Source organism: Callorhinchus milii, unplaced genomic scaffold (genome assembly GCF_018977255.1).
Source record: "Callorhinchus milii isolate IMCB2004 unplaced genomic scaffold, IMCB_Cmil_1.0 Scaffold5, whole genome shotgun sequence".
Taxonomy (NCBI): domain Eukaryota; kingdom Metazoa; phylum Chordata; class Chondrichthyes; order Chimaeriformes; family Callorhinchidae; genus Callorhinchus; species Callorhinchus milii.
Window position 1 is genome coordinate 49,855,113 of NW_024704746.1, and position 16,593 is coordinate 49,871,705.

The window sequence follows — 16,593 nt, forward strand, 5'->3', positions numbered from 1 at the left end:
ACACAGTTAAAATTGTAGTTGGGAGGAGTCAAGATAGGGATCAGGTAGAATACCAATACCCTCAGTGACCTTTCTCATACCCTCAGTGATCTCTCCCATACCCTAAATGCACCTCTCTCGTACCCTCAATGCATTTATTGTATTCTAGTATATTCTCTTCTTGAACTCTATGCATATCTTCTCACCCCAATTTACCGATCACTTAACCTCAGTGCATCTATCTCACACCCTCACTGCATCACTCAGTGTTCTTCTTGAACTCTCAGTCCAACCCCTCTTTTGTCCTCTTTGCACTTCCCTTTGCAGATCTCGCAAACAGATTCCAATATGATTAACACTTTCTGTGACTAGTGTGATGATTCCAGCAGTCAAAAGGTTAACTCTGCATTTCACAAGTCCCTTCCTTACAGATCAGGGAGGTGTGGCTGTCAAGTAGATGTGTGTGGAAGCAAACGAAATAAGGCAAAACAGTGATCATGCCCAGCATAGCAATCTCATTTGAATGGGAGCACACAGAACCTTGGTACCAGGCAGGCATCTCCAGCTCCCTCTTGCTGACTCGTTGCACCTCTGCTCACTATTAACTCCGCACTCCACTCGCCTGAGCTCGTTCCAAGCGCTTTGTAGCCAACAAACAGTGCAGCTTCCTCTTATTGCCGATGGTTACAGGCAAACTGAACTAAAAGACCCTCTTCACAACAGTAAGTCCTAACAAGTATACGTTTTCTTTAGAAGCTTACTTTTCAATCATTTGCAGTTGCTCAGCTTTTCGTATCATCAGAACAGCTTCACAGGAATTTTGTAACTTGTAGCATATTTGTGGCTGCGGCTGGTTAAGGTTTTGTGAGGTAAGGACAGGTATCTTTCAGCATATTTGAGTTTTAACTGTGTGAGGTAGTGAGTTCTTCACGAGAGGTGAGAGTGAGGTTAACACTGCGCATGTTTAATGGTGTGAGCACTTCAGGTGTATAGTTTAGTTCAAGTGCAGTGCAACAATTTTGTGCCCTCGATGTATTTCTTTTTCCCCCCTACCTCTCGCGCTCTAGGGTGCCTCTTGCCCCTACCGCCCCACCACACCCCATGCCCTCGGTACACCCTAGCCAACAAGTCCAGATAAATCGTTCATCTCCTTCAGGGCACACTGGTTCATGAATATTCTTCCCTCTGTATGAAAAATGTGCTGAAACTGAAGAACACTAAGAGTCGCCTGGTGTAGCCTTTATTTTCAGGCGGTATTGACTGAAGGATGTCCTCAATGAGGCTTAGTTAAAGGTAACACAGTCCACAAAACACGCAGTCACTACATTTTACAGTATATTGTGAAGCGCTTAGACATCTTGATGTGATAAGACGCTATATCAAATTTAACGATTATTTTATTATTACCTTTAAAGGCAATGATAGTATTATTTACCAGCTAAGTTCATGCATCTTGCTACCATCCTCCAGTCCAAAGCTTAGACATGCATCCCTACCCATTGAGTGATGGTTCCACCAATAGTGGAGGGCAGTATTGAGAAGCAGCTACTGTATATACATTCATGTTGAAGTCCTAATATTTTGTAAAAAGTGCCAGGAGAATAAAATAAGTAGAAAGTGGGTACCTGAACCAAAGACAAGAAATGTTTGCTGTAAATAAGCTCTGTTGTATTGTGTTGCTCTGAAATGACATCTATTAACCTTTATTAACCTGAAGATAGTGATATCCTTTAACGTTTCTGTTCAGCGAGGGAGGATGGCGTCGCTCTTCCGAAGTGAGGAAATGTGCCTGACGCAGCTGTTTCTGCAGGTGGAGGCTGCCTATTGCTGCATCGCTGAGCTGGGAGAGCTTGGCCTTGTGCAGCTTCGAGATGTAAGTCTGTCACTGTTCACTCGCAAATCGTACACATTTACAGCTCAGAAGGAGGCCATTCTCAGAGCAAGCTACTCATTTAATCCCACTGCCCTGCCCTATTCTCATATCTCTTCAATCCTCTATCCTTCATAGACTTGTCCGCTTCCCTTTTGATACCCACCTTACTTGCCTGATTCAACATCCAAACAGCCTTGAAAAAAGTGTCTCCTTTAGCTCTTCCAGTGATTATCTTAGTCACTCACTCCCTGACCAGTGAAAATAGCTTCACCCTGTTAACCTGTCAAAACCCCTCATAACATTGTGTACCTCTATCAGGTCCCTTCTAAACCTTCTCTTCAATATGCACTTTTTTGCAAGACGGAAGCGCCCTGCTTACCTACTTCTACGAAGTATTAGGTGTAGCTTGGCAAGAGCAAGGGCAGGCACCACAGAGTGTGTGTTGTAGAGCTGTTGGTGTTTAACCAGCTAAAATCACGCATCTTGCCACCATCCTCCAGTTCAAAGCTTGGACATGCATCCCTACCCATTGAGCGATGGTTCAACCAGTTGGAGGGCAGTATTGAGCAGCAACTACTAGATATACATCAGTGTTGCAGTCCTAATATTTTGTAAAAAGTGCCAGGAGAATAAAATAAGTTGAATTTTCTGTCATTTCAGTTGAATCAAAGTGTCAGCTCCTTCCTACGGAAATTTGTGAATGAAATTAGACGGTGCGAAGTGATGGAGAGGATTCTTCGTAAGTGTCTGAAAACTGCATTTGATCAACAGTGATGTAATGTTTATTTTCAATTTAGCAATTATGTAACAATGTGGAATGTGTGTTATTTATGTGGAGTCCTGTAGCTCAGTGGTTAGAGCACTCGCCTCGCAAACGAGTAACCTGGGTTTGATCCCCGGTAGGACGAAATGTTGGGCAAGTTTCCTTACTCCACATGCCTCTGTTTACCTAGCAGTAAGTAGGAACCCAGTTGTTAGTCGATTGGCAGCGGATCGCTGTTCCGGAGGTAATAATTCCTTCAAAAAAAGTACAATAATAAATTGGTCACTTCAAACCACGACTGTTTGTGAGACACTGCTTTGCACAATTGGCTGCCACGTTTCGCCCACAGAATATACAATCAGTTCACTTTACAGTATTTCTGTGAAGCGCTGTGAGATGTCCGAAGATGTGATAAGGGGCTATATCAAATGCAAACACAAATGCAGTTCTGACGAAGGGTCGTGGACCCAAAACGTTGACTCACTTTCCTTTCTCCACAGATGCTTCCCGACCTGATGAGTGTTCCCAGCGACTTCTGTTTTTCTTTCAGATTTCCAACATCTGCAATATTTGCGTCTTTATTATTATTTGGTATCAGCATTCTGAGACGCTATCCTGCATGAAGGTCATTACATAGATTCCGGTTGTATTTGTGTGTGGTGTGATTGTATATGATGGGTGTATTTCCAATTAAAGTATATGAAATTGGATAAGATTTATAGTGATGCTCAATAGTTGGAGGTGCTACCTTATAACAAAGCACATAGAGCTATCAAGCGAACAACTAATTTTTCTTGAAGTGTGTTGGCCAAGATACCAGAAGAAACTCCTTTCGCCTGACACATCTTGTCTTGGAATCTTTGACTTATACCTGAACAGGCAGATAGTTACCTGTTTCTCATCTCATCAGTAATTCAATTCTTCCCCTGTACAGCAGTGGTGCGAAAGCCAAGAATACCAGCTATGGTTTGGAGATGTGTGTTGTGTGCACTGTGGAGTGGCTCAATCAAGGGATATGAACCAAAATCCTGCCAAGGACAAGCACTTGAGAGCTTCCATTCACCACTATGGTATCTGACAGAGAAGCTCCCTTCCTTATTCACGTTCCTTGTTCTATCCTCTGAATGTCAGTTGTGTCAGGGAATTTCCGCAGGTCAATGTGTTATTCAGGACAGTGTTTTATTCCCCCCAAATTATTCTGGTTCGGATTTACTGCAGAAGTGCAGAGCCTGAGCTATTGACAAGTGACTGCCAAATCCTTTTACTTATATTAATTTCTGCTTGTTTGACAGGCTTTCTCGAGACTGAAATGGAGAAGGCTGACATTGTAGTCCAGGATAATGGGGAAAATTGCCCAGCTCCTCTTCCAAAGAATATGATTGACCTGGAGGTAAGAGGAACAGCTCAGAAATAAATAAAGGGATTGAGAGTGGAACAACAATGCCTTTCACGTCGGGAGGACGCCCAAGTTGCTGGACAGTCGAGGGTTTGTACCTGAGTTGGGGGTTAGATTCGGGGCGTATGGGCCAAAGGGTGGGGGATAGGGGAGGGAAAGATGATTGAAAGCGTGGTCAAGGTGGAAGGGCTTGAGATGGAGGAGGTGAAGGAAGGAGCAAGGTGAAGGGACTCTGGGATTGAGTTCCAGGGAGTGGGGGCACATGGGTCAAACCTCTGACCACTGATCCTGGGTCGGGCAGGGTGGAGCAAATAAAGCAGGCCAGTGTGTGCCAGGGGAAAGGGACCAGGTGGGCTGGTCGGGTTTAGGAAGGTCATGGAGGTAGGGTTGGGCATGAATGTAGCGGGCTTTAATAGTGAGACTGGGAGAAGCAATATCACATAGATTGGCAGAAATAGAATAGCTCAAATAAGCAAGGCAACAAATTTCTGGAATGTATTCAGGACAGTTTTCTGGAGCAATATGTTTTAGAGCCGACAACCGAACATGCCATACTCGATTTGGTTAACGATGATTAACGATCCGGAATTAGTTAACAATCTGATGGTAAGGGATCATCTTGCAAATAATGACCATAATATGATTGAATTTGATATAAGGTTTGAAAGGGAGAAGGGAGAGTTACAGACCAAGGTTTTAAATTTAAGCAAGACAAATCAAAGGGATGAGTAATAAATTAACTACGCTAAACTGGGCCGAACTGTTAATGCGTAAACCCACAGACATACAATGGTAAGTATTCAAAAAAAAAACTGGTGCAATGCAAATCGAGTACATACCCCTAAAACACAAAAGCTCCATGTAACAATCATGGTCAACAAATGAGGTAAGAGGCAGCATCAAACTAAAAGAAAAGGCTTACACTAATGCAAGAAACAGTGGAAATCCAGCACACTGGAAGACTTATAAAAAGCAACAAACAGTTACAAAGAGGTGCAAAAAGAAATGTGAAAAAATATCTGCAAGGGATATCAAGGGCAACAGTAAACGTTTTTATAAATATATTAAGAGAAAGAGAGTAGTAAAGGGGAACGTGGGCCCATTAAAGACAGATGTAGGAGAGACTAATGGACAATAAGGAAATATCAGACTTGTTGAAGTGAGGAGAGGGATCTTGAACTCAATCCTCTGAGTGATGGGAAGGCAACAATAACAACAAAATTATATTTATAGAGCGCCTTTCACGTCAGGAGGACGTCCCAAAGCGATGGGGAATCGGAAAGTAGACTTTTCAGGGAACAGTTGAGATGTTTATTTTAATCTAGTCTAAGATGATAGATGAAAACCTCCTCTTTCTGCTGAGGACTTCACAGTCCGGGCTGGTCAGAGAGATACGTTTTGAGACATCCCTTAAACAAGGAGAGGGTGGTGGGGAGCTCGTCAGTGGGATTCTGGGATGGAGTTCCAGTTAGCAAGGGTGGATGTCTGAATGTTGCTCTGGAGATGTTGGCACAGATGGGGCACATGAAGCAGGTTATTGCTCACGATACGAACGGTTGGCAGGATGATGTTGAAGGAGGTTACACACGTAAGGTGGGGCAAGACCTTGAAGGGATTTAAGTATAGTAACAAGGATCCTGAACTCGATCTGCAAGGAGATTGGTCTTATGGATGAGGTATTCATACAATGTTGTGCCATCTGCATACAGGTGGTTCTGGAGAAGCTGGAAAATGACCTGAATGAGGTGAATCGGAACCAGAAAACACTCAAACAGAACTTTTTGGAGTTCAGCGAACTCAAGCACTTGCTGAAGAAAACCCAGGACTTCTTTCAGGTAACCTGTGTCTCAGTGAAAAGGGACATGAACATAAAGCTTGAGTTTAGAAGGTTGAGGGGGATCTGATTGAGGGCTTTAAACTAATAATAAAGGATTTCGATGGGGTAGATACAGAGAAACTATTTCCTCTGGTAAGGGGAATCCAGAACAGGGGGAATAATCTTAAAATTAGAGCTACGCCATTTAGGAGTGAAATTAGGAGCAGTTTTTCACCCAAAGAGTAAGTCTCTTCCACAAAAGACTGTAGATGCTGGATCCATTCACATTTTCAAGATGGAAGTAGATAGATATTTGTTTGGTCAGGGTATTAAGGGATATGGAGCAAAGGCGGGTAACTGACTTGATGTACAGATCAGCCTTGATCTTATATAATGACAGAACAGACTTGAGGGGCTAAATAGCCTACTTCTGTTTCTATGAAGAGAAGCTTGGTGGTCAGACCTTCACCTTTTCTACCCCTCTCCCCCCACCTCCCTCCCATCTGGAACTCCATCCCGAAATGTCTGCCCCTTGCTTCCTTCAACGCTCAGCTAAACAACAACAGCAATAACAAGATTCAATTTATAGAGCGCCTTTCACGTCGGGAGGACGTCCCAAGGCGCTGTACAGTTGGGTCAGGACCCGAGCAGGGGGGAAATAGTCAGGGTGAGGGGAGGGAACGGAGGGAGCGAGGAGGGGGTAGAGAGTCGAGAGGGGAGCTGAAGGCACGGTCAAAGAGAAAGGTCTTGAGACCGGCCTTGAAGGAGGAAAGGGAGGAAGCGGCGAAGGCACTGGGGGATAAAGTTCCAGAGCCTAGGGGCTGAGAGGCTGAAGGCCCGGCCACCGATGGTAGGGCGGTTGGGCGGGGGATGTGGAGCAGACCGGAGCCAGAGGAACGGAGGGTAGGGCAAGTAGGTAGGGGGATAGTAGGTAGGAGGGAGCAAGGCCGTGAAGGGCCTTGTAGGTGAGGATGAGGATCTTGAATTCGATCCTCTGGGGGATGGGGAGCCAGTGGAGGCGAGCGAGGGTGGGAGTGATGTGGTCGCGAAGCCTGGTGTGGGACAGTACACGAGCTGCAGAGTACTGAATGACCTGCAGCTTGTGGAGGGAGGTGCCGGGAAGGCCGGCGAGGAGAGAGTTCCCATAGCCTAGCCTTGAAGTGATAAAGGCCTTCCTCTATGACCTTCCTCTATGACTGTGCCTTTGGCCACCCTCCCATCCACCCTACCCTATATCCGTCTTGATTCCAAACCCCAACTCAGGTGCAAACCCTTAACTGTCAGGTGCCTTGGGACATCTTTATGAAAGATGTCACATAAATTTAATTTTATTGTTCGTGTTGGTGACGCCCCTAAATCTCTTTCAGCTTCCCCCTTGGTAAGCTCTTTATCATCCGTGGATATAGAAAAGTGCTCATTGTCAGTAGGATATGCTCACTGCTACCAAGCCATATAGTGTACACTGTGGAACACAATCAGGTTCAAACCAAGTGCTACAATGGCTGCCTGTTCAAGTTGTCTCTTCTATTGATGTGTATTAACTGTAATTTTGTTGTAGCTGCAGAAAAGTCTGCTAGAATTGAGAAGGATCTGTGTTCATCCTTTTGGTTCTAACCTTGATCAGTGAAACAGCCAGTGAAGGAGCCAGCTCATTAAAGGTCTTTCCGTGGAACTGTTATGAATTGCTGCAGCATTTGTTTGAGATTAGATTTGCCCTGAGTGTCAAAGGGTTTGTACTCCACAGACAGGAGCAAATGTATCCAATGATTTCTTCAGTGAAGATACCGTACATCTGCTGGAACTGCAGCACGAGACTGTAGCCATCGCTCCTGGCAGACTCGGGTAAGCCTCATCCATCACATCCTTTTTGCTCTAGATCTGTGACATTCCACTTATTCAAGGTTGATAAATATTTCTTATTGATGAGGAACAAGACAAAAGCTACATCCGATAATAATTCTGAGGCCCTCCTGCTTGGCTCCTATCGGTGCCTCAACACCTCGGACGCTGGCAGCATCACGATCCATGGATGCGCTCTTCACCTCTCTGAACCATTATGGAACCTAGGCATCTTGTTTGATTCTCAACTGTCCTTTCTACCCCACGTCCGTGCCATGACCCTCTCTGCCTTCCCCCAACTCTGCAACATCGCCTGGCTCCGCCACTGCTTCTCCCCTCAGGCTGCTGAGATCCTCATTCATACATTCATTGCATACAGGCTTAACTATGCTAATTCACAACTCTTCCCTCCACAAGTTGCAGATCATTCAAAACTCTGCAGCTCGCTATACCGCACCAGGCTCTGTGACCCCACCACCCCTACTCTCGCCCGGCTCCACTGACTCCCCATTCCCCAGGGGAGAGCGTTCAAAATTATTGTGCTTGCTTTCAAAGCCCTCCATGCTCTTCCTCCCTCCTACCTCTGTGACCTGCTAACTGCATACACATCTAACCACTTCCTCCACTCAGCGGGATCCGGCCTGCTGCACATCTCCCACCCGGCCAACCCCATCAATGTCAGTCAGGCCTTCATCCCTTCTGCACCTACCCTTTGAAACTTCAAAGACCTGTCTCAAGATCCTCCTCTTCGACCACTCTTTCAGTCACCCTCCAACTCCTACCTGCCCCATATCTCCCGATCCTAACCCCCTGCTCGGGTTCAAATCCTGACTGCCCAGCGCCTTGGGACAGCTTCGCAATGGAAAGGCACTATTCAAATGTAATTTTGTGGTTGTTGTATTTTATCCACAAAGCAGACACCTTGAAACGCTTTATAGAATGAGATTATTTAGAAATGAAGCTGGTGTTATCATGTATTTAAGTTTGAAGGAGCGAAATAGGTTGTCAATCCTGATGCCAGTTTACTTCACATTTTTGTGCTCCGCTCAAGCCTAGCTTGCTTGGAACCAACCTGTTTCCCTCATCCTAACAACAACAACAGCAAGATTTCATTTATAGAGCGCCTTTCACGTCGGGAGGACGTCCCAAGGCGCTGGACAGTTGGATCGGGACCCGAGCAGGGGGCAAATGGTCAAGGTGAGGGGAGGGAAGGGAGGGAGTGAGGAGGGGGTAGAGAGTCGAGAGGGGCGCTGAAGGCACGGTCGAAGAGAAAGGTCTTGAGACCAGCCTTGAAGGAGGAAAGGGAGGAAGCAACAAATAATTAGCAAATAATGCAGTATTTCCACTGTTGCTGTCTCACAATAAAATTCATCCCTCAGTTCTTTGGGTTCATGTTATCTCAAAGATCTGACCACAAATGCACCAGCAAAACTTGCTGTATGCTGTTCCATGTGGACAGATGGGAGCCTTGAGTGTAAGAGAGCTTCACAGTCACCTCACGCAGAGCTATCTAAGTTCTATTAAATGGGGGCATGTTGAGAAGACACTGAATTCAACTCAAACGGTTGCTTTGTTAATGATTATAAATACAGAGTATCACTACTAAATGATAAAGGCAGAAACTGAATCATATTACAGTTCTGTTTACCCACATCTGTGCCATGACCCACTCTGCCTTCTCCCATCTCCACAACATCACACGGCTCTGCCACTGTCTCACACCGCAGACCGCTGAAACCCTCATACATACTTTCATTACATCAAGGCTTGGCTATGCAAACTCCTTGCTTGTTGGCCTCCCCAACTCCTCCCTCCATAGGTTGCAGATCATCCAGAACTCTGCAGCCCATGTCCTCTCCCGCACCAGGCTCTGTGGTCCTATCACCCCCATCCTTGCCCGATTCCATCGGCTTCCCATCACACAGAGGATACAGTTCAAGATCCTGGTTCTCACCTTCAAAGTTCTCCATGGACTTGCTTCCCCCATCTCTGCGACCTCCTAATATCCTGCCCGCTCCCTCCATTCAGCGGGTTCCGGCCTGCTTTACGTCCCCAGCCTCGCTCTCCCCACCATAGGTCACTTTGCCCCTACTTCATCCCGCAGACCCTCTACCTCGCCCCCTCCCTTGCCTCCTTCAAGACCCATCTCAAGATTCTCCTCTTTGACCGTACTTTCAATCACCCTACTTCACCCCCACTGCCCTCCACCCTCCCCGATCCCGACCCCCAGCTCAGGCCGGAAACTCTGACTGTGTAGCACCTTGGAATGTCCTCCTGACGTGAAAGGTGCTATACAAATGTAATTTTGTTTTTGTTGTCTCGCTTCACACTTAAAGGAAAATCTCGTAAAGCTTCATAGAATGAGGTGAACAAGTGGACAAATGCAGCAGGCAAATTGCATCAGCAGCGCCCTTAAAAACTGCACACAAGATTGAAAATCTTGTGTGGCCCAGCTCTGATGCTGCATTGAAAGATATGCAAGTTATCTGTTTGTCTGGTTGTTTCAGGTTTATAGCTGGTGTGATTCGAAGGGAGAGAATAGCTGCCTTTGAGCGATTGCTGTGGAGAGCCTGCAGAGGAAATGTGTACATGAAGCAGTCGGACATGGATGTACTGCTGGAAGATCCAACCACTGTAAGGAATTCTTTATTTAGCAAGGGATGTACACATTAATTTCTAACCCTTGATGTGGAATCTTCTCCTTCCAGCTCGGTGAATCACCGATTGATTCATTGACTGCATGTCAAACATTTCTTATTCTCCCCAAGATCTATCTGCTTCTTGCTTCAGCTGCTTTCACCTAGCTTTCGGAAAAATGTAACAAACTGCCTCGACCATGTTTCCTATCCACAGCTGGAAGATTCGATGATGAATCTTTAGCTTCTGATAACTTAGCAATGTCACATGGGCATTGTTCAGCTTTGCTATTAAACTAAGGTTTGCCAGCCTGTAGTGTTGGTTCAGACAGCTGTTAACAAGTGGTATGAATCAACTGTCCAATGCACATGTAAACTCAAAAACTCTGTCTGAATCATTGAGATACTTTCTGAAGGGACAGATAAAATGGAATGTTCTGTGACTTCTACACTAGTGTGTAATTGTGACTGGAGTAATCTCTCCCAGCTCTTTCTTCCTGGCTGTATTCTTCTTACTCCCATCAGCTGCTTTTCCCTTACTTCTTTCATCCCACCATTCGTGGCCAAGGAATGATCCACCTCTCTTCAACTCACCCAAAATCTCTTTACGCCTTTTCTCTCTTCCTGCAAAATCTCAGATGATTACCCATGCCATTGGTTAATCCCTTCAAATTCCCTCCTTTCCTGCTACTCAGTGTTTGTTCAGTTCCTCAATGACTGCTGTAGTTTTAAAGATGTTCATTATCGCAAAAAGGACCATAAAATACACACCTTTCATGTTGGAAAGGACATCCCAAAACGCTGGACACTCTAAGGTTTCCTCCCGAGCTGGGAGTGTTTATAATTGCAAGCGACATGATTATAATTGCATATAATTGGGTAATGTTACAATTGCATTACATGTAATCTCGTAGCATAGTGGTTAGCACACTCGCTTCATAAGTGAGTGGACCCGGGTTCGATTACCGGGCGGGGTGAAACATTAGGCACGTTTTCTTACTCCATATGCCTCTGTTTACCTAGCAGTAAGTAGGAATGGGTTGTTGGTCGATTGGTGGATCACTTTCTGGGGGTAATAATCCCTCAAAAAAAATTGGATCATTCAATCCACGACTGTTTTTAGGACACTGCTACGTGCAATTGGTGACCGAGTTTCCCACACAAAAATATACAGTAATCCACTTTACAAAATATTCTGGGAAACTCTTTGGGAAGTCTAAGGCGTGATAAGGCACTGTATCAAATGCAAGGATTATTATTGCAATTTGTTGTTTTTCATTCTAATTTGGCACTCACCCCTACAAGTCTAACTAAATGGATGTAATTCCTCAATCAGAACAGCTTGGAGAATATCTTGCAATAGAGTGACAGCGATGAGCCTGTACATCGGATGTTAATGCATGACTGTTTCACAGCTTGAGCCCGTTCAGAAGAGTATGTTCATTGTCTTCTTCCAAGGGGAGCAACTGAGACACAAGGTGAAGAAGATATGTAACGGGTGAGCTGATTGTTTCAATTCTATGAATGCATTATCATATAGGTTCGACTGGATTTTATTATAAGAAGCCGCACTAAATTTTCATATACACGGAAGCAGCAAAGTTAAGTGCAAGGTACACATATTTCTGACCTATATTCCTGATGCTGTCCCTTAGATAGTGAGGGGAGTTTGTGTCAGCACGTTCTCATTAATGCCTTGAATATGCAAGTAGCTCTTGAGGGCTGACCCGAGGAGGCCACAGATGCACTGGGCAGTTCTCGCACATGTAGTTCTTCTAAAAGTTCTTCACTGGGAAATTCTTGGATGAATTTGCTTTGACAGAGTGAAACTAACCTCAAACAAATTCTGCAGCAGCACATAAAAACAGCTAAGCAGAACATTGACTTTGATGCTCAATTACAATAATACAATTGAGGATTTATATAGAGCTTTGAGACATCTTCCTGAAAGCGTCCATGAACCAGTGCCTGTCATCTAAACACGAGCGCTTGGACCATAAACTCAACTGGATGCACTTGTACATTCAGCCCTGGACCTCTTGAATTTATGCAAACACCAAGTAGCATGTCTTCTCCCTTCCACCCCATCCCCTCATTTCTCCTTATCTCCACACACAATCATATGACCAATTCAAATGAAAAGGTTATTTGGCCATTGGACCTTCTGTTCCAGAATGCAAATCCTACTGTATTTCCTTGACAGCATCAAGCTGTTTCTTTAATGTGCCCAGAATCTTGTTCTCTACTTCATGATAATCTGTTCCACCTTGTTGATCAATCTCACTATGATGTGAAGAAATACTTCCTGGTGTCCCTCCTGAAATTGCCCCCTCAATTCTGTGCCCTATCTTCCTGCTGCTTGCTGTTCAGTTAAAGATCCAATTATTATAAGGAAACCATGCATCAGGAATAATAATCCCTCCAAAACAAAACAATAATAAATTGGTCATTTTCAATCTACGACTGTTTGTGGGACATTGCTGTGCGCAATTGGCTGCCGCGTTCGCCCACAAATATACAGTCAATTCACTTTACAGTGTGTTCTGTGAAGCGCTTTGGGACGTCCTCCCGACGTGAAAAGCGCTATACCAAATGCAAGGATTATTATTATTATTATTATTATAAAACATAAATTGGCTAGAGTGCCAACCAAAACTTTGTCAATCTCGAGTTATACTGTCATGATTGACAGTGAGCCCTTTCTGACTTTCTCCATTTCTGTCTTTTTCTTTTTTTGTCAGAATTTCTCTTCTCTACCTGTTTCTGATTCCTTGTCTCTCGCCTCACAGTGTACATGTAACAGTTTGCTAAATGCCTTCGTAAATCTTTATTTAGCATTAGGTTAGCTGAACTGTATCTGTTTTCAAGAGCCGTGTTTTATCAGTCGTTTCTCACAGCTTATCCACTTAACACTTTTAGGTGAAATTAAATCAATTCTGTGCTTGACGTTAAGGAAATTGGTACTTTTTTAGAACAGCAGCTAAAATGTGCTTCACCTCAGGTTCCACGCCACAATGTACCCCTGCCCTGAATCTGCTGTCGAGCGACGTGAAATGGAAGCTGTTGTAAAGTCACGCATCGATGATCTAACTACGGTAAATACTTTTTCCGGGAAGAATACTGTGCCAATGACTGATTTCTGTTGCTGAGGAATCCTACCATCTCAACAACTGAAGTTCTGCTGGGTTGATTCAGGGCACGGTGTATCTCCAAATGATTCAAAGTCTTGGGGAAGATGTTGCATTGTTTTTTTTAAAAAAGCAAATTTGTTTCACTTTGCTTTAGATGTTGGTTGTAAAAAATATCTTACGGTGGAATTTGAAGTCAGAAATTTCTCAGCCTGAACCTTAAGAATTAAATATTTGAATTTTCCAGTATTCATCAGAAACTAAAATTTCAAGACTATGATGCTAAAACTAAAATACTTTTTACAGTGTATCACGCAAATTTGGATCGGATGAAAGCTCTTTTGCCCATTTCATCTCATCTTTCAAGATTCCTCACTCTACTCATATTAGAATATCAAGCTGTTTTTCAAACGAGCCCAACATCTTAAAAACAACTTTCATTTATATAGTGCCCCTCATCCAGGGTAGCATCCCAGAGCGCTTGACAGTGGTGGAGCACGACACCAAGCTGGGTGGAGGTAGCATATCTTCAAACACTCTTCCTTGAAACCAGTTCCAGTCATTGATTATCCTCTGGGTAAAGAAATATTTCCTGTTATTTCTGCTAAAATTCCCCTTTACAATCCTGAACCTGTGTCCTTTTGTGCATCTGAGAGAATTGTTCTGGTTATATTTTCTCAGCTCGATTTAGAATCTTGTACAGATTTGTAAGATCCCCTGTGTGATGTCTCCTTTCGAGACTGATGTATTTTTGGGTCGATCAGGTGTAATCTACATGTAGCAACCATCACCTTGCTGAAAAATAAGCAAACTAGACTGAGAGTTCCATGCATGTCACCAGCACATTAAAATTTCTGTGTCTGGAATGAAATGTGCATTCTCTCCCTGAAGGGACACACCTCGCTTACCTAATCCCAGAGTATAAGGTGCAGATTATCATGATCCAAGCAAGGGACCCTAGAGTGTGCATTGAGGTACTGTTGGACTTTAACCAGTTAAAACCATATCGTAGCCTTGCTATTGAAAACACTGCTTCCAATTGCTTGTTTAGCTCAGGAGGGTCAACAGGATCTGAGTGTGAAGCCCCCCAGTCTGCCCCAAGCCCTGCTCATGAGCCAGGGTGGCTGGTCTATCATCAGATGTGCCCTAATCAGTTATCACAGCTCATTCCTCTTATACTGAGGATCAACCTTGTTGCTCTCCACCGCATTTCCTCTGGGTCCCTTTGAGATGAACAGGATTGTACACCGTGTTCAAATGCAGCCTGACCAGAGCATATTACGCTGTGAGCATTTCTTCCATGGATCTAAACTTGATTTGTTTCCTTATTTTAAAAGAAACACCACCCACTTATGATAGATTTTTCCTTCAGGCTCCAATCAAATTGACTTTCGTTGCCAGGTATTGAACCAGACGGAAAGCCATCGCCGTCGGGTTCTGCAGGAAGCAGCCAAGAACCTGAGGAACTGGCAGGTGAAGGTGAAGAAAATAAAAGCCATCTATCACACTCTGAATCTGTGCAATATTGATGTGACACAGCAGTGCCTCATTGCAGAGATGTGGTGTCCCGTGGCTGATGTAGGCAGGATCAAGAAGGCACTCAACCGAGGAAAGGTGAGCGGTCAAGCAAGCATTGAGAGCTGTGCTGGGAAATCATATTGTTCTTGGTGAGCTCAGCAAGAAACACTGCTTAGAGTGTGACACTTCTGCTGCTTTCTCCCTCAACAAAACTAATCAAATCATCAACCTGTTAAGTCAATGTTTTAAACTCACTTTCCTATTGGAGTTCCATGAAGATCTCTCCCGTGCTAAAATACTGAGCAACACCAAGATGGCAAATCTTGCCTTAAATGATAAAGAGTGATATGGCATGGAAAATAATTACATAGAGAGATACGGCATAGAATATACTTCTCTTCCCCTCTCCCGAACTCCTCTCTTCTGCTCTCCTATACTCCTCTATTCTCTCCTACACCCCTGCATTGCCCTCTTCTACATCAACTTTTTTTCTTAAATAAATTTAGTTTCAACCACAGTTTCCAGTAGTGAATTCCACACTCTGTGTGAAGAAGTTCTTCCTGATCTCCCTATTAGATCTACTACTGGCTGTATTATATTAAAATATATATTTTTAAAAAACACATACCATGAAATTTCAGATCTCTGCAGTCAGCTTGCCGGTTGCTTTGATCTTCATTGAAAATTTGCCGTTTATAATGGGAAAGGAAGAAAGGCAAGGTCTGACCCCTGTAGCTCACAGCCATGCAAGGCTGCAGCTTCCAATGGTTTAGTCTTATCGAGAAGCAAATTCCTTCAGCGCCGCTAACTGAAGAACAAAAATAAAGAACATGAAAGATCAGCATTGCTCTCAGTACTGCAAAGTTGTTGTCTGAACTAGATTAGCTGTGGTGAATTTGCCTTGCAGACAGTGGGTGTAATTTTAATTGAATTTTAAAAGTTGTGAGTTCAATGAAGAAAATGCAATCCTTTTCACCCTTTTAGGAGAGAAGTGGTTCCAGCGTCGCTCCCATCATGACCATGGTGCAGACTAACATGGCTCCCCCCACCTTCAATCGAACAAACCGGTTCACGGCAGGCTTCCAGAACATTGTAGATGCGTATGGCGTTGGGGCGTACAGGGAAGTCAATCCCGGTAAACTCTCTGCTTGAGGAATCTCAAGAGCATTGTCTATATACTGAGCACTGGGGGCACTCGATGGGAACGCTGGCTTGGATAAATCTGTGTGATGGAGCACACAATCAGTAACTGTCAATGTTTATACTGTTAAATGAAATTATAAAAAAAAATCAGATCAGTTTCTAGTTTCAGATAGTTTCTTTCAATAAATGGAATCACAAGAAATGGTGCTTAGACTAGATACATAGCCAGGACAGTTCATAGTAACATCAACCTCTGATAACATAACAGTTTCACATGGCCTTGTTTAGCTGAGACATTAAACTGAGATACGACCTGCTTGTGTAAGTTCAGGAGGATAGCAAATGAATAGCTAGTAGGACATAATTATTGTGCAGAACGGATGTGAACTCGAGTTGTGCGTCTGCGGGTTCGTCCCAAGAAAAATCTTGTGGTCAGTTCTGAAGTCTGAGACATACAATAGTACTTTGCTGTGTTTCAGCACATCCTGCCAATCCGAGAAGG

General features: G+C 44.0%; 1 protein-coding gene across 1 annotated transcript in view; it reads left to right on the forward strand.

The window, feature by feature from the left end:
* Positions 1 to 614: 614 nt before the first annotated feature.
* Positions 615 to 16,593, forward strand: part of LOC103189838 (V-type proton ATPase 116 kDa subunit a) — a 28,593-nt gene continuing 12,614 nt past the window's right edge. Inside the window, exons 1-11 of the mRNA XM_007910370.2 lie at positions 615 to 701; positions 1,727 to 1,852; positions 2,513 to 2,591; positions 3,908 to 4,005; positions 5,721 to 5,846; positions 7,572 to 7,669; positions 10,174 to 10,300; positions 11,718 to 11,800; positions 13,304 to 13,397; positions 14,832 to 15,044; positions 15,933 to 16,083. Of these exons, the coding sequence (XP_007908561.1) occupies positions 1,736 to 1,852; positions 2,513 to 2,591; positions 3,908 to 4,005; positions 5,721 to 5,846; positions 7,572 to 7,669; positions 10,174 to 10,300; positions 11,718 to 11,800; positions 13,304 to 13,397; positions 14,832 to 15,044; positions 15,933 to 16,083 (1,186 nt within the window). The 5' untranslated portion in view covers positions 615 to 701; positions 1,727 to 1,735. The remainder of the gene's footprint in view (positions 702 to 1,726; positions 1,853 to 2,512; positions 2,592 to 3,907; positions 4,006 to 5,720; positions 5,847 to 7,571; positions 7,670 to 10,173; positions 10,301 to 11,717; positions 11,801 to 13,303; positions 13,398 to 14,831; positions 15,045 to 15,932; positions 16,084 to 16,593) is intronic.